This window comes from Mobula hypostoma, chromosome 1 (genome assembly GCF_963921235.1).
Source record: "Mobula hypostoma chromosome 1, sMobHyp1.1, whole genome shotgun sequence".
Lineage (NCBI taxonomy): Eukaryota > Metazoa > Chordata > Chondrichthyes > Myliobatiformes > Myliobatidae > Mobula > Mobula hypostoma.
In genome coordinates this window covers 142,433,010-142,459,293 of record NC_086097.1, presented here as the reverse complement: position 1 = coordinate 142,459,293, position 26,284 = coordinate 142,433,010, and the positions used below count along the sequence as shown (strand labels likewise).

The window sequence follows — 26,284 nt, the reverse complement described above, 5'->3', positions numbered from 1 at the left end:
GTGTTTTTGCAAACTTACTACTTCGACCACTTATATTTTCAACCAGATAACTAACACATATATCACACACAGTACAGGTCCCAGTGCTGATTCTTTAGAATGCCCCTGGGTCACGGACCTCAAGTCAGAGAAATATCCCTTCCACCACTACCTTCTCTGTCTTGTATGGCCAAGCCAATTTTGCATCCAATTTACCAAGACCTATGGACCAGTCTACCATGAGGAATTTTTATGGTGGGGTGTGTATGACTCCAGCTGCAACTTTCAGGTACAAATGCACATCTCCTTTCGGCACTGGTAATCATCTGGAATTATGAAATTACAGCACGGAGGCCACGTTACCTCTGCTCCCTTTACCAATGTTTCAAATTGTCCCACTGAGATTAATGATACAGTATGCAGACCCAGGCACACAGCTGAGGCCTGTCTACTGATATATCTGCAGTGAGATTCACTCACTTTGTATTTAATACTTTTCCATATATTATTCCTGAAATTACACTCTGAAACAAGTAAATTCATAATTAAAATGGGTCACTAGAATGTGTCAGTCAACAAGAAGCTGATAATTGGGAAAAGGTACACTTTAGACACTAATATGTTATATAATCACTGTAAAGAGGGTAAAAAGAACCTGGAATTGGCAGTATTCCATATCAGCCTAATTATGACATGGAAAAAATTCCAATTATTCCCTTTGCTCCTTCTCAGACTGTTTCTTTCTTTCAGATTTCAAGGAAGCATTCACTCTGTTTGACAGAACGCCCAACTTAGAGATGAAGATTACTTATGCCCAGTGTGGTGATGTCATGCGCGCCCTGGGTCAGAACCCCACCAATTCAGAGGTCATGAAGGTCTTAGGAAGACCAAAACAAGAAGGTAAGTGTTTGAAGATACAAAAAAAAATGAAAAGATTAAATTAGTGAGGAGACCATCAGGTGCTGTTCCTCAGGCCCTTCTTAAATTAAAAACAAAACATTCCTATGTCTGTTACAAGGTTAGTATTTAACGTCTATCTCTTGTTGGAGATGTCAGTGGTGGATCTGTTTCTTGAATTAATGTATAATAAAAGGAGTTTCCACAAAGCTGTTCAGAGACCTGCTTTCAGAAAATGCTTTATCCTCCTCAAAATTATAAAATCCTTTATTGCATTAAATCCCATGAACTCAGTCCTAATTTAGAGATGAGTGAGCAAGTATGAGAAACCACAGACATGTCATAAAGGTATATTTATAGATATTCCTCTGGTGATTAAACGTCAGTGTTCTTAGCATGAGCCAGGTTCCTTAGTTCATGTTATAGTATGAGCATTTATAGAAACTCTTCTATATCAGTTAAATGTCAGTGATATAATCTAAGCAATTATAGATATCATGGTTGCTCAATTAAATACCGGTCATATAGAATGAGCATTTATAGACATACTTCTACATCAGTTAAATGTCAGTGATACAATCTGAGTATTTATAGACATCCTGTTTCTTCAGTTCAATGTCAATAGGATACTGTGAGTGTTTATAGATATCCTGCTTCCTCAGCTCAATGTCATTGATATACATAAGTGACGTTTTCCTTTATTAGCCAAGGAGGAGAATATAAAAGCGCAGAGGTTAATCTAGAACTATATACATTAGTTATTCCGCAGTCAGAGCAAGTACAATTCTGGTCACGGGAAGGATATGATTACACTGGAGACAGTCCAAAGGAGATCTGCAAAGGTGTGGTGAGGACAGGAAAATTGTGGACATGGAGACAGGTTTGATAGGCTGGTGTTGTTTTCTTTGTAACAGGAGATGCTGAAGGGAGAGGTAAGCAAGATTGTGAGGGCCTAGATTGAGTAAAAGTAACAAAACCTTTTTTTTGGCAGAGGGGCTTAAAAGCAAGAAGCATCAGCATAAAGCAATTGGTAGGAAGGGTTAAAGGGGAGCCATAGGAATTTTTTTTCCATGGTGGAAGACACTATGGAAAGGGTGATATAGGCAGAGACCGTGTTCACTTAATATGTACTTGGGGAGAGAGAGAGAGTGAGAGAGAGAGAGAGAGAGAGAGATGAACGTGGCCAAATGACATAACTCCAGAGAATTCAGTAGGAAGGGAACTGTCTCAGTGAAGAACACATGGAAACATATGAGATTAAAAGATGGCAGGGGATGCACTTGGACAGGTCCCAGAGGCAGGGAAATACTGTTAGGGATCAAAGAGGCAGAGACTGGAGGTGAAATGTCGTAGAGTGGCACAGATGATGGGTGGGAAATCAGATTTGGGGCTGAATATGGAAGTTATTTTCTCTTCAGTTACCACATTTCCCTTGTGACATGATCATCTAAAATTTAAATACAATAATAACCAACCACCTTTTCAAAAATGAACCACTAAATCAACCACAAACTCACAAGGGTTAAAAATAAAGGTTCAAAGTACAAATATCAAAGTAAGTATGCAGTATACAACCCTGAGATTCACCTTCCAACAGACAGCCATGAAATTAAGAAAACGAAGGAACCCGCTCAAAGAAAAACATCAAATCCCAACCCCCACGCACAAAAAAAAACAAATAACAAAAAAAGTGGCAAAAAACAAGTGAAAAACACAGAAATATAAAACACAAAATCGAAAGAGTCCAGGCATCATAAGGTGAACTGCAGAGTCCAATCCATAAACCATTGAACCTTGCCGAGTTCCAGGCCTCTCACACAATCCTCCGGCAACATTGAGCTTGAGGGAGACCATCACACACAGTTACCTTCCCCCAGCAGCAGTCAGCAAGAAGCTAGTAGACGGCGCTGAACACCCTCTCGCATTCCGTTCTCACGTCAATTATTTCAATCTTCCTCGACGTTCCAGTTGGCGGGAAACATAGTTGATCATGGACTCGCGCCCACCCCCACCCCCGTCTTCAGACTTCTTGGCCCCAAGGCCGCACACTTCTTCATCAAACCCCCTTGAAGACAGCAAAGCGCCAGATTGCTCAATTGGCCCGAAAACACACCACAAGAAGAGTAGACAAATGTGAATTCCAATGTGCCACACATTAATTCAAGATTAATTTCAACCTCTAAATCTCTGTCACCTGCCTTGGGAGGTGGTGAGAAATTAATCACATGGACTACCTGTGCCACAGAGAAAATATCACTACTTTCTCAAACAATTTCAGAATTTAAGGTGAGGATGTGAACCTCAATATAAAGAATGCATAAATTATCACTCAGAGCCAAAGGACAGCCTGTATTTAGCTTTCAGAAACTCCTCTACATTGGCTGTCAGGTGCCAGCATAAGCAGGTCATTTCCCATGGAAACTGGAGCGGGTCCCAACAGAGGAAATTTATTTGATGACTATAAATATGATGAATAATCTTTTTGCTGAGATGCATGGTAATTAATATTTTTAATTTATAACATTTTACACAAGCCTATTGTATATTGATCAGAATTTTTTATTAAATCTAAAATGTAATTTAGTTTGATCTGAAGTTAGGATCTTAAATCCACACAGACAAGGCAATACATGAAGGTATGAGTTATGTGTTGGCCATGGTAGATTAAAAGGTTTCACGGTAGGCAAACAACATCAAACATCAAAAATTCATCAATAGTTTGAAAGTAATATTTAAGGCAAAAACTGCAATGGTAGCAGAGAACAGATTTAGAGAGAGAGTACCAGCTTAAAAAAAATGGAGAAATTAATAGGCCTTAAAGCAATAAATCCACTGGATCAGCAAATTTGTAGATGACACCAAGACTAAGGGTGTAGTGAACAACAAGCAAGACTGTTGTGGCTTGCAGGGGGATCTGCATCAGCTGGAAAAATGGGCTGAAAAATCGCAGATGGAACTTAATGCAGACAAGTGTGAGGTTTTGTACTTCAGTAGGACCAACCAGGGTAGGTCTTACGCAGTGAACGGTAGGGCACTTGATTCCAGAGGACTGGAAGATTGCAAATGTCACTCCACTCTTTAAGAAGGGAGGAAGGCAAAAGAAAGGAAATTATAGGCTAGTTAGCCTAACCTCAGTGGTTGGGCAAATGTTGGAGTCCATTATTAAGAATGAGGTTTCGAGGTACTTGGAGACTAATGATAAAATAAGTCAAAGTCAGCATGGTTTCTGTGAAGGGAAATCTTGCTGACAAATCTGTTAAGAGTTCTTCGAGGAAGTAACAAGCAGGGTGAACAAATGAGAGGCAGTGGATGTCATTTACTTGGATTTTCAGAAGGCTTTTAATAAGGTGCCACACATAAAGCTGCTTAACGAGATAAAATCCTATGGCACTACAGGAAAGATACAGGCATGGATAGTGGAATGGCTGACAGGCAGGGGGCAGGGAGTGGGAATAAAAGGGGCCTTTTCAGGTTGGCTGCCAGTGTTATTCCTCGGGGATCAGTATTGGGATTGCTACTTTTCACATTGTTTGTCAATGATTCAGATAATGGAATTAATTGCTTTGCGGCAAAGTTTGTGGATGATATGAAGATAGGTGGAAGGGTAGATCGTGCTGAGGAAGCAATGTGATTGCAGCAGGACTTGGGCAAATTGGAAGAATGGGCAAAAAAGTGGCAGATAGAATACAGTGTTGGAAATTGTATGATAATGCATTTTGGTAAAAGGAACAATAGTGCAGACTATTATCTAAATGGGGAGAATGTTCAAACATCAGAGGTGCAGAGGGACATCGGAGTCCTCATGCAAGACTCCCAGAAGGTTGATTTACAGCTTGAGTCTGTGGTAAAGAAGGCAAATGCAATATTGGCATTTATTTCAAGGAGAATAGAATACAAAAGCAAAGGGATAATGCTGAGCCTTTATAAGACACTCGTCAGACCGCACTTAGAGTATTGTCAACAGTTTTGGGTCCCATATCTCAGAAAGGATATATTGTCATTGAAGAGAGTCCAGAGGAGGTTCATGAGGATGATTCCGGCATTGAGGGAGTTATCATATGAGCAACGTTTGGCAGTTTTGGGCCTGTACTCACTGGGAATTTAGAAGAATGCGTGGAGATCTCATTGAAAGCTACCGAATGTTGAAAGGACTAGATATGGTTGATGTGGAGAGGATGTTTCCTATGGTGAGAGTATTCAGAACTAAAGGGCAGAGCCTCAAAATTGAGGGGTGACCTTTTAGAACAGAGGTAAGGAGGAATTTTTTTTAGCCAGAGAGTAGTCAATCTGTGGAATGCTTTGCCACAGACTGCAGTGGAGGCCAAATCCATGGGTATATTTAAGGTGGAAGTTGATTGTTTTCTGATCGGTCAGGGCATCAAAGGATATGGCAAGAAGGCAGCTTATGGGGTTGAGTGGAATCCGGGATCAGCCATGATGGAATGGTGGAGCAGATTCGATGGGCTGGATGGCCTAATTCTGTTCCTATGTCTTCTGGTCTTATGTAGTGTGGTAGAACAAAGGGATCTAGGAATACAGGTTCATAATTTGTTGAAAGTAGCGTCACAGATAGATAGGGTCATAAAGAAAGTTTTTGGCACATTGGCCTTCATACATCAAAGTACTGAGTACAGAAGCTGGGATGTTATGTTGTATGAGACGTTGGTTAGGCCTAATTTGGAGTATTGTGTACAGTTTTGGTCACCTACCTCCAGGAAAGATGTAAACAAGGTTGAAAGAGTATGGAGAAAATTTACAAGAATATTGCTGGGACTGGAGGAGCTGAGTTATAAGGAAAGATTGAAGAGGTTCGGACTGTATTCTTTAGAACGTAGAAGACTGGGGGGAGATTGATAGAGGTACACACAATTGTAAGGGGTATAGATGGGGTAAATGCAAGCAGGCTTTTTCTCACTGTGGTTGGGTGGAACTACAAGCAGAGGTCATGGCTTAAGTGTGAAAGGTGAGAAGTTTAAGGTGAACATGAGGGGAAACTTCTTCACTCAGAGGGTCATGAGAATGTGGAATGAGCTGCCAGTACAAGTGGTCCATGCAAGCTCAATTCCAACGCTTAAGAGAAGTTTGGATAGGTATGTGGATGGTAGGGCTATGAAGGGCTGTGGTCCCAGTGCAGGTTGTTGGGAGTAAGCGGTTTGAATGGTTTTAGCATGGGATAGATTGGCTGAAGGGCCTGTTTCTGTCCTGTACTTCTCATCTCTGACTCTAGGATCTAATGACTATATCCCAAGATTTTGAAAGAGTTAAATACAGAGATGGTGGATACAAAATACCATTGATTTTTAAAAAATAGTTTCCACAGAGTGAAGGTTAACAAATATAATCCCATTCCATTTATAAAAGAGGGGAGAAGACTATAAAATGCAGAACATCCACAGTAGTAAAAAAGTGTAAGTAATTATTATGGTAACAGAATACTTAGAAAGTAATAACAGGGCTGGGCAAAGTCAATGTGGATTTACGAAAGGTTATAATCATGTTTGATAAACGGATGGTGCAATCCGGGGTATATTACCATCAAGGAACGTGTTTGCAGACTGAGTATTGAACTTTTTACTGTTGGACTTCGGCCACATTCCACCGTGATACAACACTTGGCGGCACGGGAGGTCGTTCCTGCCTGTGGCCATCAAACGTGCAGCTCCTCCCGTGGAGGATTAGACACCCTGAGCCAATAGACTGGTCCTGGACTTATTTTCCATCTGGCATAGTTTTGCATTTTGTTGTTTGATTGTTGGGGTTTTTTGTATTGCTATATTTACGCTCTATTCTTGGTTGGTGCGGTTGTAACGAAACCAAATTTCCCTCAGGATTAATAAAGTATACCTATCTATCTATAAACAGCAACACACTAAATGCTGGAGGAACTCAGCAGGTTCGGCAGCATCTATGGAAATGACTAAACAGTAAACATTTTGGGCCGAGACTCTTCGTCAGGACTAGAAAGAAAGGAGGAAGATGCCAGAATAAGAAGATGGGGGAGGGGGAAGACCAGCTAAAAGGTGGTTGGTGAAGCCACGTGGGTGGGGGAGTGGGGTGATGTAAGATGCTGTGGGGTGATAGGTGAAATGGTCAAAGGGCCGTAGATGAAGAATCTGATCATGATTTGTCTCATCATGGCAGAAGAGCAGGCCATGAACTGACATGTCGGAACAGGAATGGGGATAGGAATTAAAACGGTTAGCTATCAGGAAATTCCATTTTTTGCAGTTGGAGCAGAGGTGCTCGACAAAAACCAATTTATGTCAGATATCAGCAGAGTAGAGGAGGCTGTGTCGGGAGCACTGATACAGTAGATGAACCCAAGAAATTTGCAGGTGACTTGTTGCCTCGACTGGAAGGAACTGAATGGAAGTGAGGGAGGAGGTGAATGGAAGTGAGGGAGGAGGTGAATGGGCAGGTGTAACATTTTTGCCGCTTGCTGGGATGCATGCCGGGAGGGAGATATGTGGGGAGGAATGAACGGACAAGGGAATCACAGAGGGAGCGATCCTTATGAAAGGTGGGGAGTGAGGGGGAGATAAAGATGTGTTTGCTGATAGGGTCCTGTTGAAGATGGTGGAAGTTGTGAAGAATGATGTGTTGGATGCAGAGGCTCATGGAGTGATAGGTGAGGACAGGAGTAACTCTATCCCTGTTAAGGAAGATTAGTTGAGTGCAAACATCCAGGAAATGGAGGAGATACGAGTGAGGGCAGCTTCAATGGTGGAGGAAGGGAAACCTCAATCTTTGAAGAAGGAGGATATTTCTGATGTCCTGGAGAGGAAAGCCTCATCCTGGGAACAGGTGCAGTGGAAACAAAGGAACTGAGAAAAGGGAATAGTATTTTTGACAAAGGAACTGAGAAAGGACATCAGAAAGTGGAATTTCCTGGTGGACAACCATTTAAATTCCTATCCTCATTCCTGTTCCCATTTCAACATGTGGCCTCCTATTCCGCCACGATGAGGCTACACTCAGGTTGGAGGAGCAACACCTCATATTCCGTCTAGGTAGCCTCCAACCTGATGGCAAGAATATCAATTTCTCTAGTAATTTCTTTTCTTCCCTCCCCCATCTTCTTCTGTTCCCCTCTCTGGCCTCTTACCTCTTCTCCTCACTTACCTATTGCCACCCCCGGTACCCCTCCTCATTCCCCTTTCTCCTATGGTTCACTCGCCTCTCTTATCAGATTCCTTTTCTCCAGTCCTTTGCCATTTTCACCAGTCACCTCACAGATTCCTACTTCATCCCCCCTCTCCCCCCAGTGGCTTAATCTATCACCGTCTAGCTGATCTTCCATCCCCTCACCTTCTGCCAGTCCAGTCCACGTCAATATTCCTAATCTGGCATCTTACCCTTCTTTTCCAGTCTTGATGAGGGATCTCAGCTAAAAGGTAGACTGTTTATTCTTTTCCATAGATGCTGCCTGACATGCTGAGTTCCTCCAGTATTTTGTGTGTGTTGAAAAAAATTAATTCATTCACTTTAGTAGAAACAAAAGCATAAAAACAGAGACATTTTTAAATGATAAGCGATTGAAAGGTGTTAGTTTAAATAAAACTAGATGTCCGTGTTACTAAATTGCTGAAATTTAACATACAGGTATAGCAGTTAGGGAGGTAAAAGGTATTTTGGTCTTTATTGTAACAGGATGCAAGTACAAGACTGAAGTGTTCTTACTGCAAGCATGTAGCCCCTGAGAAATCACAGCTGAATATTGTGTCCAGTTTGGGTTTCCAGACCTAAGAACATAGGCAATTGTAATGAATTCATTCTTGGAAGAGGGGATTGTCCATTGAGGTATTACTAGAAAGGGCCTACATGTTCTAAATTGCAGAGAAGGAGAGGGATGGGGAAAACCAAAGTGATAAATGTGGGAGGGTGAAGACCAAGAGAAAATGGATGACTTAGAATAGCATTGATTTAAAGGACAGTGGTGAAGATGTTCATGCTACTCTCTCTGAAGGAAATATAAATAGAGGGAAAATAGAGGAATGAGAAACAAAACAAACATGTGCTACAATAGGTAATTGACCTCATTCTGTATCTAGACATACTGTCTGACCTATTGAGTATTTCCAGTATCTTCTGTTTTAGTTACAGTGGAAGACATTGTCCAGTGTGCAAGTATTGAAATCTAAAAATGCTTTATGCAATGTTGTGCATAATGTGGATGTTATTTGTAAGGTAATCTTGTCTTCATTTATTTTACAGATATGAACAACAAGCTGTTGGACTTTGACACCTTTCTGCCAATGCATCAACATATCTGCAAAGTTAAGGATCAAGGAACATTTGAAGACTTCGTTGAAGGTCTGAGAGTATTTGATAAGGAAGGAAATGGCACAGTAATGGGAGCTGAACTTCGCCATGTCTTAGCTACATTGGGTATGTAATTTTAGGATTAAGTGATAAAAGATGCAAAATGCATAATTTCAAAGGTCAGTATGGTACAGAGAAGCATGGAATTGATTCCTCCTGACAGTTCATGCATAGACTACACTCCCCATTATAGATCCCTTGACCAGGTCTTACCACTGGATATTTTGGAGTCTTAGCCTAAGCCTCTAGATCTCCTATTACCATATTAACATCCAGCTCTTCTGCCTACCATTGAGGCTCTGTATGCTATTAGAGATGTCACAGTGTGAACCTGTTGTTTCTTATCTCACTACAACCACGTAGCCACTTCCAACTCTGGTTCTGAGAAAAATGAGCTAACTTCCAATTTATCACTACTGCTGGATAAAGCTGACAGAACGTTATAATGCTCTTTATCTCATTGGATTAATTCAACCTGAGAAAAACACTTACTTGTCCAGTTATGTCATAAAAATTAAGATCTTCATTTCTGACAGCATCTGTTAAGACTTTAGCAACAATCCTGAAATGTGATGCTCAGAAATGAACACATTGCTGCGACTGAGGCCTAATTAATGTTCAATAGATTAGATTTATAGACTCATTTTGTGCTTGAAGTCTTTTAATGAAGCCAGTTGACATCCTTGTTCAAACATGGTCAAAGGTTTGTATTGATCTTTGTTCCTGCATTTCCTTTAAAATTGTACTGTGTAATGTATTTTGCTGCTCCTCATTCATTCTACCTCTGCACTAAATTTCATCTGCCATCTGTTGGCCCATGTCAATACTCTTTATATCTTCCTTAAGTTTGTTATTCTTCACAGAACATACTTTATTTTCAAGCTGTTTTCATGTGCAGACTTGAAATAATGCCACATATTAAAGCCCAGTTTATGAATGTATATAAGTATGAATAGCAGTCCTAATTGATGGGAACACCACTGCATATTTTCTTTAAGTTGGAAAATCAACTCCTTTTGTCCTTTATATCAGCGGTCCCCAACCACCGGGCCGTGGACTGGTACCGGGCCGCAAAGCATATGCTACCGGGCCGCGAGGAAACGATATGATTTGGCGATATGAGTCAGCTGCACCTTTCCTCATTCCCTGTCACGCACTGTTGAGCCACTACACATGCGAGGTCTTTACCTGCGCGTCATGCGTGTCAGCGCGGGAAGGAGATGAACTCCTCAAGTTTGCAAATGATGGCGGGCTGAAAAGTATGTTTTGACATAACATCTCTGCTGGCATTCCGGATCAAAGTCAAGGCTAAATATCCTGAGATAGCCACGAAAGCACTGAAAACGTTGCTTCCATTTTCAACATATCTTTGCGAAGCGGAGTTTTCTGCAATGAATGCAACGAAAACTAAATTGCGGAATAGACTGGACATAAGGAACCCCCTTCGAGTATCGCTGTCTCCCATCACCCCTCGATAGGACCGTCTTGTTGCAGGAAAACAAGCCCAGGGCTCCCACTGATTCAGCAATATTGGTGTGTTTCAATGATTTATATATTCATACGGGGAAAATATGTGCTGTGTGTTTAATATCCAAACGTTACTTAAAATGTTATGATGTTTTTGACTTACTTATATAACCATATAACAATTAGAGCACAGAAACAGGCCAACTCTGCCCTTCTAATCTGTGCCGAACGCTACTCTCACCTAGTCCCACCGACCTGCACTCAGCCCATAACCCTCCATTCCTTTCCTGTCCATATAGCTATCTATTTTTTCTTTAAATGATAATATCGAAACTGCTTCTGCCATTCCTACTGGAAGTTCGTTCAACACTTACTTCAAGCTCCCCTGATAATTGACTTATCACTATATTCATGCAAGGAAAATATGCGCTGTGTGTTTAATATTAAATTCGTTAGATGAACCCTTTTAGAAACGAAATTGAGTGTATTAGCCACTTATCACCTACATTCCGGTCGTGATTAACACTACCCACCCCCCACCCCTGAACAGAATCTCCAAAAAGGAGTTGTGGTGCGGGGGGGGGGGGGAATCGGTACATTACGACGCGCATGCACACTGGTGCCCGCGCAAGGCTTCATGGTCATTGTAGTCTTAATGGGTAAACACAACGTATTTGACCGCTACTCTTGTCCGTTGGCAATCCTACTGCCCCCGCCCCCCCCCGGCGGATCGGCCGGTCCACAAGAATATTGTCAATATTAAACCGGTTCGCAGTGCAAAAAAGGTTGGGGACCCCTGCTTTATATCGACTGTACCATTGCCCTTATAATCCCATGGTCTTTATTTTTCTTAAAATTCTATCATGTGATACTTTTGGGAACTACTTTTGAGTTCAAACTTCAAAAGAAAAAACAGAGAAATACCATAGAACCCGATTAAGGAAAAACCCCACACAACAAGACCATCAAAAGTGCAAAAATAAAAAGTGAACAAATAACTCGTGTTTGATTAAACTCCACACTGCAGAATCCCGAAAAGTGCATGCACAACCACGAGCCACCGAGGTGAGTGAAGCCGATCCAGGAACTGGTGGCCGTGGCCACAGCCACAGAGTCAGTCAGTTTGGCACTGTGTCAATGGCTGCAGGCCACAGCCGCAGATCCAGTTCCACGATGAAGTGCCTTGATCAAATTGTGCAAATAGTAAAGTATATTCAGTGCTGAGGACATTAAACATCAAACCGCAGCCAAAAGTGAGTCCACATCCATGAGTTGCCGAGGTGATCAAATCTTGCAGATGGAACCCAAGACTCCTGTTGCTTCAGCTGGCAGCAGCGAGGGGAAGACTGGTCAAATGCAGGTGGATGGCACTGAACACCTGTTTGTTTTATGTTCTCATCCTCATTCATTTCAATCTTGCTCGACGCTTCGAATGACGCAGCGTAATGGAGCTGACCAAGGGTTGTGGTCCACCATTAGGAATCGACACAGCCACACCCAGGGACGACCATTCTTGTAATTCATGCCAAATCGCTCAGGAGATAGCAGAAGCACCAGATTGCTCAGCTAGTCAAAAAAAAAATACATTCTTAAAAGGGAAACTGCAGGCTGCAATCAATCGCAGTTCAGAAGAAGAAGTGGCATCTGGAAGAAGGAGGGTATTCAATAGTTTTGTAAGCTGTCTGCAAGACATCACAGTTGGTCAGAGATGCATCATGCTGACATTTAAAATTCCAATAACTGTATCTTCATCAATACCAGTCCTTTGCTTCAACAAAACCCTAGTGAAGATGGTCAGACTTAATCTGTCTTTAGCAAATTCATGCCAACTTTCATCCATTTTCCCATAATTTTTCATAGGCAAACCCATTATTTTCTTAATTATTTGCTCCAAAACATTATCACTGCCTACCTCCGCATCTTTGGAAGGAGCTTACAATTTGCAACCCTAAAGAGTCACGTAAGTTACAGTAATCTAGTCAGCTCACTTCACTGGTGCCAGTACTGAATCCATTTTAGCCTTTCCCTACATCCTTTATTTTGCTCCTTTTAAAATCATTATTGAATTCCTTTCCAAATAAGCCAAGCACCTTGACTACTAGCTGTTAATTTCCACTTGAGAATTATTTAAGAAAGCTGGAAGAATTTGCAATCAATAAGAATGGTGTCCAGAAACAAAATTAAGTCTGTGAAAGTATGCTACGTACCTCCTTGCCTGTGTGGGTTAAAACTGGCCACGTTTGTCTATGTGCTATTCATTACTCTGAATGCCATTGTAAAAGAACACAGGTGGAATATAAATTTAGAACAGACACTGAAAGATTTCTGCATGGCAAGGCTGAACAAATGTTTTGAATATCTTGGCAAGAAAGGTAATGAAATGAACACTATAAGGTACTCAAAGGAAGATAATTGACATGGTTGTAATGGACCTCAATATACTCAATTGCTTTTCTTATCCTTGGTCTTCCTTGTAAAAGAGATCCCACTGAGATTATAGTAAGGATTTAGCACAGTGGTAGAGCCAAGCTTTGCCATAATGAGAGATTAACCCAAACAGGGCTCTGTTCCAAGCTTACAAGGATATGTCCATTCCTCGTTGATCCTGAGAATTTAACTCATTCAGAAAGTTCCCCAATATGGAAGAAGGACATTACTGAATCGACATGCCCTTGAATGGATTAGAAGGACTGTCCTTTTACTTGCACCTGCTTGAGACATCTGCCAATTTAATGCTAGAGGGAGTGGGAGGGGGGACAATAGCCGTTTCGGGTATTAAGTCAGAGTATCTAAAATGGAATTACGTCACAGCAGACATGAGGACAAGATGTCGTCCAACATTATTGACAGTGACCTAAAGCTATACAGTATTAATGACTGACTTAATGTTGGTAAATATATAATAAATAGCAAAAGCCTAGTTACCAGAAACAGTTATTGTAATTATTATTCCTTTTCAACTCTATCTTGCAATATTATTAGTTTATGAGAGTGTTAATATTTACAGTAATAAAGAAATGCCATTAGGTTCAATTGTTCACTCTCAATGAACAATGTAGAACATGATAGTCTGCTTTCTTCTTGAACTGCTACAGTCTATGTTGTGAGGGTGTCATAGTGCTGACAAACATGGAACTTCCCAGACTTGAACCCAGTGGAAATGCCTAAGTTTAAGTCAGGATAGCTGAGACTTGGAGGTGATGGTGTCTCCTTTCACTGAAAAAAAGTCAGAAGTAATGTCAAAGAATTGTCGCCTAATGCTTAGCAGGGAAATCTTCATGCATTTAAAGTTTTGTTTTTGCATTTGTGAGCCATTGCAACTAAAAAGGGAAGTAATAATTTAGTAGAAACACAAGGGCATGCAAGTATCTCTCTCAAACCGGCAATCACTTTTAACTTTAGATTTGCAGATCCTGAAATGTTAATAAATGACCATAGGATCAGACAACACACTATATAAAATAAAAACTGAAAGAGAATTTTAGCTTGGTTTGTCTTTCTACAATCAGTTCAGTGAAATGGCATATTTGGACCCTCTATGCATGTTTAAAGAAGGAACACTTAGCTTTAGGGAGATCTTCGTTTTGCCCACTTAAGAAAGTAGGTTCCAAAAAAAAGGAGAAATTAGAATCATGAAGAGCTGAGTCACCCAGTTTTAATTGTACAATTGCCCCTTGAGCTTCAGCTTCCAATTGCACCACAGAGGACATCAAAGTAGAATCTAGTCCTCTCATTAATTTGATACCCACAGGTACCTGCACATTCTTATTAGAGGGTAACCAGGATTGAGATATAAGCTAACATTTCTATCCCCATCAAAAAAGCTGCAGAAAGTTACAGCAACCAATCAACCACAGAGAAACTGCTGGCTCAGCAGACAGCATTCTCTGCAAACACCTGAAATGTTCAGAAGATTAATAGAGTATATTAACATCATGGGAGCAAATATATTTGCACTCCAGCCTCACTGTCAGTAATATTAATCTGCTGATGGGTCAGACGTCAGCTCATATAGCCAGTACAAATAAAATACAATAAACCCATCAAAACTGTAATACTACCAATAGCCTAGAAAAAAAAGTGAGCTGCTAAATTGTGTTTAAATTATTTTTTTCATCTCTCATACCCTTCAGTCAGGTAATGAGATATAGTCACAGCTGTAGCACAGCAATCAATTTGTGCACAGAAATGTCTCTCAAACAGAAAATGAAAGAATGACTTGTTAGTCTGTGTCATCTTATTTTGTAGTTGTGGGAGGAATATTAGTAAAGGCACAAGTGAACGCCCGGTTGTATTTTGAAGACTGCATACAGTATTTTTAATTTTAGCTGAAAAGGCAAATGGTACCATCAAAATGACAGTATATTTGAATGTCCCTCCCTTTTGTACAATGTGTCATCCGAGAATGTGTATTCATTTCCATACAATCCTTTTAGTAAGTAATTTTAGCTTCAGTCTGCTTGCCAGAAGAAAATAAATAAACAAGTCTTTGGTTATATTTCAGCTGTAGCTGGCGGGACAGGAGGAATGCAATTAAATATTTGGACAAACATTCGCCACCAAACATCCTGAAACAGGAAGGGAGCTGAATGAACTGGGTTCTGTCAATTTTGAGTTATTTGGTATGCCACGAAAGGAGCTTGCCTTCTGCAAGATTAATGATATCAGGTGACACTCCCAGAAGGAATTAATTCCGTACACTTAGAGTCAGTGGGTTCCCCATCAAGAATGGGGGGGGAGGGGCAGTTGGTGCTCTTTGGAAGAAGGTGACAGGTGATCAGTGTTAGTTGAAGGGGAAGGAGGGAGCTTATCTGGATCACATAAATTAATACCAAATATCAATAAATTCTACTGATGGAGTATTTTCTTATTGATTCCATAAATTTTGTAGAAATGCATCAATTAAGGTGCAATTCTTGTGATTGGGACTTAATGACTTTAGAGCTATTAAGTAGGAACCCTAGTAAAGATCCCACCTTCCTTTCTTTTCCTTATCTTGCTAACCGAATTCAACTCTGCTCTCAGATTCTCTCTGAAGAATAATGGGTTTTCTACCATTTTTAAAGACTAATTCTTGTGATGTGGATAAACTTTGAATTAATTTCCCATTTCAGATTGCCCAGAGTAATTTTGCTAACCCACCTTAAAGACTGGCTGAGATTCAATCACTGGAATCCCATGCAGCCGAACCAAATCCTTCAACCCTTGTTGCACCCTCCATGAGATACACCTGCATGACATTTGCCACTTTCTCTGCCACAGCATCTTCATCTTCAACATGGAGTAGGCATGTGTGAGGGGAGAAAATGAGAGAAGAGTAAAAGTAATCATAATGGATTTGGACTCTGTGGTTATTACTCCCAGTGAGGGCCTATCCTTGTGCTGACATCTCCCTTCAAATTTCACCAACAGGTGAGAAGTTGACAGAGGATGAAGTGGAGCAACTGTTGGCTGGTCAAGAGGATGCAAATGGATGCATCAACTATGAAGGCAAGTCATTAATAACAGCGTCAAGAGCAGGGCTCTATAGGACAAAGAGAATGGGCTTTGTCGTACTAAGCTATAATGGTCTTGTAAATCCCCAGCAGACTCAAATGTGGTTTGTATTGGTTCTACTCCACATGGCCCCATCATTTCAAAATGAAGTGGCTTTTAGATGAGCACATAAATACACAGGGAATGGAGAATATATATATTGTGGGCAGGCAGAAGGGATTAGTTGAATTTGGTATCATGCTTGGCACAGACATTGTGGGCTAAAGGACCTGTTCTATTTCTGTGCCATTCTAAATACATGTTCTGTGATTAAGTGATAAATGTCTCCAGGTTTCCTGTCCTGATTGGCAGCCTGTTATTCCCTTTGGAAAGTATGTGTGTTCCTGTGGTCGTAAGATTTTGTTGTAATATCCTTTCACAGCTGAATATCTAGCTGACAGTGACACTGTTCCCTTCTCACCCCCACCCTGCTAACCTCTCCCACTGTGCTGGTTCACATTAGAAACAATAGCCCCTTGGTTAAACGTAAGAAAAATAGCCCCTTGGTTGAGTATGTGGTCAGAGAAGGTTAGAGCACCAAATTAATTACAAGAGGAAAATTTTGTTAATAATGAGGTGGAAAATGTTATGTTGACAAAGGCAACACAGGATCAGATTTCAATATACCAAATCTCCTCTGACTTTGAAGTAGTGCCTCTGCATGCCTTCTTTGTGATTGTATCTTACATGATGTGAGATGTGTGTTTTGTGGCAGCAGTACAGTGCAAAGACTATAAATTACAAAATAAATAGTGTAAAAAAAAGGAATAATGTGGTAATGTTGAGGACCATTCAGAAACCTGATGGCATAGGGGAAAAAGCTGTTCCTAAATCATTTAGTATGCATCTTTAGGGTCCTGTACTTCCTCCCCGATGGTAGTCACAAGAAGAGGCCATATTCTGAATGGTGAGGGTCCATAATGATGGATGACACTTCTTGAGACATCACCTCTTGAAAATGTTCTTGCTGGTGGGGAGAGTAATGCCCATGATGGAGTTTGTTGAGTCTGCAGCTCTTGCGGCCTCTTTTAGTCCTGTGCGTTGGAGGTTCCTTACCAGACTGTGATGCAACAAGTCAGAATGCCCTCCACCATACTTCTATTGAAATTCACAATAGTCTTGGTGATATACCAAATCTCCTCAAACTTCTGTTGAAATAGAGCCATGCATGTCTTTGTGATTGCATCAGTATGTTGGGCCCAGGAGCTTAAAGCTACTCACTCTTCTCACTACTGATCCCTTAATGAGAACTCTCTCCCAACTTCCACTTCCTGAAGCTCATAATCAATTCCTTTGTCTCGCTGACATTGCGTGCAATATTGTTGTGGCACCACTCAACCAGCCAAGCTATCTGACTCCTGCCCGCCTCCTCATCGCCACCTGAGATTTTACCAACAATAGGGTTTCATATGTTAATTTATGTATGGCACTTGAGCTGTGCTGACTTATATCATCATGAGAGTAGAGCAGTGAGTTAAAGCACAGTAACAGTTTCCTTCAATTGGCAGTATTAAACTAACTATAGCTACACACAAATCTTCAGAGACATGTTCCACTTTCATTTATGTTTGGAGTTTAGTTGACACAAAGCTGAGCCTGTGTTTTAATCCATCTGCATTTGATGAGAGGTAAGCCTTTTTTTGACAGCTGTCTATAATGCTTCTTTGTGAACTGAATGTTCTCAGATCCAGGTGAACGAGATACCTCTCCAGGCAACAGTTATTAATTCATTCCTGGTCGGAGATGAACTGTGTGAAAACGATCAGTCTTTTCAGATTGATTATGTCCTATTTCATAATGGTTGAGACAGAATTAATGGATACTACACTTATCCTGAGTTATTCTTGACCCAGAGCAATAGTTAATCACCAGTATTACACATTTTGGGCCAAATTGTATCAGCTGACTAATAAAACTAGAGTCCAGTTCAAAATAAACTTAGTAGCTTTAAAGCCTCACTGATACAATGAACAGAAAGTTTGCTCAATGTGATAATCTGATAGTTACATTGTTTAAAAGGTCAACAGGACAACACTATGAATCTTTTGTATCCATGACCAGAGTACTGCAGAGTATTCCTTTGGTTTCAGTTCAATAGTATCCAACAATTACTTTAATTCCTTGGGTTTGTACAGAATTCAATGCCAGCTTTATTGGACATCAGGATTGTTCCAGAGACCAGTATATGTCTAATAAATCCTGTCTGTCTGTATCTTGTTTTACGGCGGTTGGCATCCAGCTTAATGGTGCATTACCGCCACCCTCTGCTCCAGAATGTGCACTAGACATACATTCTAAATCCCTTCACCCAATCTCACACACACACACACACACACACACACACACAAACCTACACTTCACCCTCCCATCTTTGACCATCCTAGTATCCTATTCCTGTTTATTCGTCATATTCTATAAAAAACCCCTGTACCCCTTAAAAACACTAAAAATACCCGGACTTGTGCTCTCTCACCCATGCCCAGCAACCCTTTTAATGTGAATTCCTGCATCCCCAATTCCCTTAGTTTAATTCTCATCATCTCTCTCTGTATCCCATACTTCCTGCAACTCAGAACTACATGTTCTACTGACTCCTCTTCCTGACATTCCTCACACAATCCTGTCTGGTGTTTCCCTATCATTTTCAATGTTTTGTTTAATGCACAGTGTCCCAGCCTTAACCTAGTCCACAGTCTCCTCTCTTCTGTTTCCATTACTTACCCTAGTAACTGCAACACTCTTTTGTATTTGATATAGATGCCTCCCTTTCCCCTCCCTGTCCCACCTTTCTTGCCACATTCGGTTGACTTTTTCCCAGATTACACACTTAACCTCTGCTTTACTGATACTAATGTGCATTTCCACATTTTCTTTCTTTAACGCCCTCTTTGCCAACTCATCCACCCTCTCATTCCCCTTCACCCCTACATGTGCTGGAACCCATAGAAATTTTACCTGACCTCCCTGATTTGCAATTCTTGTAACTAACTGAAGGACTTCATAAAGTACATCTTGCCGACTGTTTGTGTGAAAAGACCTTAAACTTGCTAGAACTGAGGATGAATCTGAACATATCAATGCTTTGGATGGTCTGGCTTTCTGCACCCATTGCAACGCAACCAACACTGCCAGCATCTCCACTGTAAACACCCCTAACTTATTAGATGTTCTTCTGCTGATTCCAATTTCTTTTGCTGGTATTACCACCCCAAACCCTGTCACTCCTGTTTCAGGTTCCTTCGCACCATCTGTATAAATGTGAGCATAATCACTATACTTTTCCAGCACATGACAGTTATCTGTTTTATATCTTTCTTTCCTTTTTACCTCTAACAAATGCCAGTCTATGTCAGGCCATACAAGCTTCCATGGAGCTACAACCGGATAAACTACTGAAGGACTTATCCTCAGATCAAACACTCCACATTCTTTCGCGATATCATTCCCTACCCGACTAAAGGTATCCCTCTGAAACCTCCCATTTTCCCAGCACTCCTGCAACACTCCTTTAGTAGGGTGAGAATCATTGTGCCCCTGCAAGTTAGCCCAGTAGTTTGCCATCAGTTGCATCCTTCTTAGTTCCAAAGGCATTATTCCCATTTCTACCTGTAGGGCTGACACTGGTGACGTTTTAAAAGCCCCACTGCACACTCTCAAGGCCTGAGCCTGAATCACATCCAGTTTCCTTATAAGAGACCTAGCTGCTGATCCATATACTATATTTCCATAATCCAATACAGATCTTACTAAAGCCACATACATTCTCTTCAAAGCTGAACAACTTGCTCCCCATTCCCTACCAGTCAAACATCTCATCACATTTATTACTTTTTTACATTTCTCCTCAACTTTCCTGATATGGTCTGCCCATGTTAATCGTGAATCAAATATAACTCCCAGAAATTTAAATGATGCAACCCTTTCTAATTCAACCCCATACATCCTTAACTTCTTCCCTACCTCAACCCTTTTCCTGGTAAAAAATACAGTTTGAGTTTTATCTACTGAAAATCTACATCCCCAATCATAACCCTACTCCACCACTTCATCAATTGCTTCTTGTAGTTTCCTGATTATATAGTCCATGTTCCTGCCTCTTTTCCACAAGGCCCCATCATCCGCAAACAGTGACCTACCTATATCCACTGGTACCTTTGTGAAGACATCATTGATCATAATCATGAAAAGTAATGGGCTAATCACACTACCTTGAGGTGTGCCATTTTCCACTATGTACTGTTTTGATAATTCTGATCCAATCCGAACTTGAATTTTTCTACCAAACAAAAAATCTTTAATCCAATTAAAAACTCTCCCACCAACCCCCATCTTGTGCAGTTTAATTAATAATCCTTCCTTCCACATCATATCATAGGCTTTTTCAATGTCAAAGAACACTGCCACTACTGACTCTCTATTTGCCTGGGCTTCCCTATTTCAGTCTCTAACATAATCACTGAGTCCATGGAATTCCTTCCCTTTCTAAAACCACTCTGATAACTTGCCAGCATTCCCCTTTTCTCAAGCTCATATGATAACCTTTCTGTTATCATCCTTTCCATTATCTTACATATACTTGATGTTAATGCAATTGGTCTGTAGCTAGTGGGTTTTGACAGATCCTTGCCAGGCTTCCTTATTGGAATTACTACTGCTTCTTTCCATGCACTTGGTAATCTTCCCTCCTCCCACACTCTGTTATAAAAATGCAGCAACTTCAAGAGCGCTCCTTCTCCTAGATTTTTTAGCATCACAGAGCATATCAGATCTTTCCCTGGGGAGGTTGGTTTCGATCTCTTTATTGCTCTCACCATTTCTGCTAATGTAAATGGATCATCAATTATATCATCTGTTCCTTCCCTCCTGCTTAACACACCTGGGTGTTGGCTCATTATTCTTTCCCTTCTTCTTCAGACAAATTTTCTGAACTGTGTATCAGTACAAATGACTTGGCCATGACCTCAGCCTTATCCCTACTGGAGACTGCAGTTTCCTCCTCAGATATCATTACTGGATATTCCCATTCCCTTCTATCTCCTCCCATCCTCTTAATCATTCCCCATATCTCTCCCACAGGTGTTGTTCTTCCTACCTAGTCGCAAAAACTCCTCCAACTTGCCCTTTTAGCTTGACGTATAGTTCTTCTCACCACTGCCTGTGCTTTCTTATATTGAACCAAATGCTGCATATTATGGGTTCTTTTAACTAGCCTGAATGCTCTATTTCTGTTTTTTACAGCCTGACAACATTCCTCTGTCCACCATGGTACCAGTTTTCTATTCATCCTATTTTTACTCCTAGGTATAGATCCTTCTGCTGCCATGATAATTGCTGAAGTCACCTGACTGTTTAATTCATCTACATTTCCAGAAATATCAATCTTTGTCAACCCTTCTTCACTCAACTTCTGGAACTTACCCCAATCAGCTTTTTCAAACACCCACTTTGGGGTTCCACCACCTGGTCTTACTTCAACTCTTTCACCCACTGAACACAAAACTGGGTAGTGATCACTGCCTACTGTTGAAGCAGTCCAAACTCCCCAGTTACTAATGCCAGCCAAGGTATTAGACACTAACGTAATATCTAACACTGACTCAGTTCCTGTTGTTATATCTATCCTTGTGCCGCTACCATCATTCATACACACCAAATCCCTTTCTTCCATCAAATCTTCAATTACCTTTCCATTTGGATCTGTAATCTGATCCCCCCATATTGTGCTATGAGCATTGAAATCTGCACACCACACTACTTTATGTCTGTTTTGTCCTTGTATCTTTAATAGGCTGTCCAAATCCAACCTTTTACATGGATTGTAGTAGTTAATTATAACCACTCCCTCCCCTCTCTCCCACACTTCCACCACTATGTATTCCTGGTCGTCTCCTTTCTCCAGTACCCTATATGGTATACCTTGCTTGATTAACATAGCACAACCTCCTCCTCCCCCTAGATTTCTATCTTTCCTTATCATTGTATACCCATATACCACAAAGTCTAAAGTTGGTTTCAACCAAGTTTCCTGAATACACACTACATTCAGTTTTACAACCATTTCTTTAATAAAGTGCTTGAATTCCTGGCTATTGGCCAGTAAGCTCCTTGCATTCCATTGTAAAAGAATCACCATAATTAGTATTAACCAACACATGACACTTCCTGGCTTGACTGATTACTGAGGTTCTCTCTCAGTTCCTCCCATGTCAGTCCTACTAACCCTAAATGGTTTACTGCTGCTTTTACCACCAGCTGAATTTTGTCACTTTTTGACTTTACCTCAGCAGTACTATTAATCACTCCTTCAATGAATGTTACTAGAGCCTTTTTGTCTACATAAATCCTGTCATTTGTTCTTTGTTGCATCTCTCGTATCCCTATTGCTCCCTGTTCATTAGGAGCATTATTCTGTTCTCTTGACATTCTTACAACTTCTGAATAAGTGATCTTTCTTTTCACTCTTATTTCTTGAATTTTAGTCTCCCATCTCACAACCTCACACCCACTATATGCAACATTATGAGCTCCTCCACAATTGCAGCATTTTGGTTGAACTCCTGTTCCGCACTTTCCATATTCATGATCACCCCCACATCTAGCACATCTCCTCTGCCTTTTACAGTTTTTAGCCACGTGTCCAAACCTTTGACAATTATAGCACCTCAATGGCTTTGGCACATACACCCTTACTGGGTAACTCATGAAACCCAGGAACACCTTCCTTGGCACTCTTTCTTCTTCAAATTCAATCAATACTGATTCACTTTCCTTTTTCACTCCCTCCTTTGTTGTTTTCAGTCTTTGAACATTCATTACTTTCCCTCCTTTGATATTCCTCTTTATCTCCTCCATATTTATACTCATTGGTATCCCCGTGATCACTCCTTTACAACCACTGTTTTGTGCTCCCACCCTCCCAGTGTATTCCACCTTGCATTTTCCTATCTCTTTTAGCTTGAGTGCTTTCTCAAGTTGTTCCTCATTCGCACATCTTACCAATAAGTTGCCATCATTCAGGACTTTTGCAAATACTATTTCCCCTATCTTATTTGTAAGAGTTGTTGTTAGCACAAACGGGTTAATTTTCTTCATATGTCCCTGAGCCTTCTCATTAAACCTAATTATGACAACTCCTCCTCTCTGAGCTTGTTCATCTTCCTCACTTTCAGAGCTTTCTCCACTATCATTTCTTATTCTTTTATTCCCTTTGTCTTGGTTTTTATTCATCCGACCCCTCACTACCTCCTCATTCCCTTTATTTCTCCCTTCACAATAATCCACCTCTCCCCAGCTGCCTACCTCTGGTCCCAAGTCTCTATCCCTCTCCTTCTCCACTTTCTTTCCCTCAACCCCGCCTCTTATCTTGTCCGCCATTACCGGACCCACACGACCCCCTCCCAGCAATTTCCGTTCCTTCCCCACTCTCTTTCCCTCAACAGGTTCCAAAACACACTCACGCATCAAGCAAAACACAGCCAGCTTCCAGCAGCAGCCCACACTCCCCTCGACCCCGCCGATTTTACCGTCTAATAAATCCAATGCCTTGCCAGTGATTTAAAATCCACAGCTTAATTGCAACACTTCATCAAAATGAATAACGGTGGGGATAAATTAGATAATGACTAGTTAATGAATGCTGTTATCTGAACTCTTCCATATTTAACATTTTCAAATGAATCTTTCTTTGTGGTTTTCTTTTCATAGCCTTTGTAAAACACATCATGGCTGGCTGAAAACTGGGAGCTGCAAAACAGCATTTTCTTTGGTGAGAAGACTGGCTTATTATAAAATGTTTTCCATTGACATTGTTTGTTAATCTAATTGGCATTCCGTATTGTTAAGGCCTGGTATCTTGATGGATTTCTCCATGACCTGATAGGAGTTGATTGCTTCTAACAACTCTAAAGAAGCCACTGCTGCAAGAAGTAGTTGGGCTGGGTGGATGGACCATATTGATTCCTCAAAAAAGCCAGTCTTCAGGAAATAGATTATAGCAGGAGAATGGCAGAGAGAACTAAAAACAGTAAGAAAAATGGAACTAGAGAAGTCTTGACTGTTAAGCTGAAGATGTACCATAACTAGTTAACTGCTCTAATCAAACAGTACCAACACAGGTACAAAATTGATATCTAACCAATAATGTGGTCAATATTTTTAGTATTTTTTTAAATGCAGTTAGATGAGATACAGGTGCTCTATTGATTAACTATCAATCAGTAGCAAAGTAATTGAAAATGCCCTTGACAAGGTACTTATCAAATGGCATTTAACTCCCAAGATTTTGCCCAGCAGTGTTCAGTTTGAGTTTAACCAGGATCACTCAGGTCCAGATCTTATTGAAACCTTGGTCTAAAAATGGGCAAAAGAGCTGAATTCTAGAGATAAGGTGAGTATTGCCTAACACATGATAGCAAGGCAATATTTGACTAAATGGCAATGTGCAACCTTAGCAAAATTAAAGTCTATGGGAATTAAAGGAAGCACTACCCACTGGTTGGATTCGTACCATGCACAAAGAAAGTTGATTATGGTTGTTAGAAGCCAATACTCTCTGGCCCAGTGTATGACTGCAAGATATAGTTCCCAATCCTCTACTACGAAATTAGGAGACAAGTAGTGCATTGGTTTGTTTTGAACAAGATAGGTTGTGAGAAGGGATTATTTTGTCTCACCAGTATTCTTGATGAGATAAAGTAACCTAGAAGTACTCGTGTATGTTTTTCTTGCCTATTTACTTTATTGCTCTGTAACTCCAGCTTTTGTTTCTTTCCCCCCAAGACTTCTCCAGCCTTGCCCTCTCTTTCGACCGACAAGACATTCATCATTACAGCTCTTAATGATCTCAGCAACCCTAAAATTCCATTGAATATTTGTATCTGTGAAACGTCCTGTGAACTGAAGCCTTCATCCAAATAACACCAAGAATTTCCTTGTATTTCCCGAAAGTGTAATTGTTTTTCTGTAAAATAAATTTACCCTTTCAAATTATTAAAGGAATTACTGTGTTATACTGATTTATAGCTTCCCTAACATCTCTCCTGAGATCATAGAGGTAAGGGATGATTTGACCCTTCATAATTCTTTCAAATGCCATTCAATTTTTCCTTAAAATTTTCCTTAATCGTTCTAGTGAGGGCAAGAATAGTAGGATCAGGCAGATGAATGCGTGGCTGAGAGACTGGAGCGGGGGACAGGGCTTCAGATTCTTGGATCATTGGGATCTCTTCTGGGTATGATCTGTTCAAAATGGACAGGTTACATCTGAACCTGAAGGGGACCAATATCCTGGTGGAAGGCTTAATAGAGCTATGGGAGGGTTTAAACTAATTTGGCAGGGGGGATTGGAACCAGAATGATAGCGGGGAGGAAGGGGAAAACAGAAATAAATCTAAGATAGTGAGCAGTAAAGATGTCAGGAAAGACAGACAGGTGATGGGGCAAATTTGTAGCCATTGGGATGAGTTGCAGTGCAATCAAAGCGAAAAGTACCAAATACTGGTCTTAAGGTGTTATACTTAAATGCGCGCAGCATAAGGAATAAGGTGGATGATCTTGTTGTACAGCTACAGATTGGCAGGTATGATATTGTGGCCATCACAGATATGGCTAAAGGATGCATATCTCTGGGAGCTGAATGTCCAAGGATACACAGTGTATCAGAAGGATAGGAAGGTAGGCAGAGGGGGTGGCGTGGCTTTATTGATAAGTGATATCAAATCATTAGAAAGAGGTGACATGGGATCAGAAGGTGCAGAATCTTTATGGGTTGAGCTAAGAAATCGCAGGGGTAAAAGGACCCTGATGGCAGTTATATATAGGCTTCCAAACAGCTGCAGTGATGTGGACTACAAATTACAACAGGAAATGGAAAAGGCTTGTCAGAAGGGCAGTGTTATGATAATTGTAGGGGATTTTAACATGTGAGTGGATTGGGAAAATCAGGTCGACACTGGATCTCGAGAGAGAATTTGTAGAATGTCTGCGAGATGGCTTTTTAGAACAGCTTGTTGTTGAGCCCACTAGGGGATTGGCTGTACTGGATTGGGTATTGTGTAATGAACTAGAGGTGATTAGAGAGATTGAG

At 40.8% G+C, this 26,284-nt stretch overlaps 1 protein-coding gene across 1 annotated transcript in view; it reads left to right on the top strand.

Annotated features, from left to right (window-relative positions):
• LOC134351074 (myosin light chain 3-like) overlaps positions 1-25,193 on the top strand; it is a 31,929-nt gene extending 6,736 nt beyond the window's left edge. Inside the window, exons 3-7 of the mRNA XM_063057124.1 lie at positions 730-879; positions 9,091-9,264; positions 16,078-16,155; positions 23,905-23,965; positions 24,979-25,193. Of these exons, the coding sequence (XP_062913194.1) occupies positions 730-879; positions 9,091-9,264; positions 16,078-16,155; positions 23,905-23,933 (431 nt within the window). The 3' untranslated portion in view covers positions 23,934-23,965; positions 24,979-25,193. The remainder of the gene's footprint in view (positions 1-729; positions 880-9,090; positions 9,265-16,077; positions 16,156-23,904; positions 23,966-24,978) is intronic.
• The last annotated feature ends 1,091 nt before the right edge of the window (positions 25,194-26,284 follow it).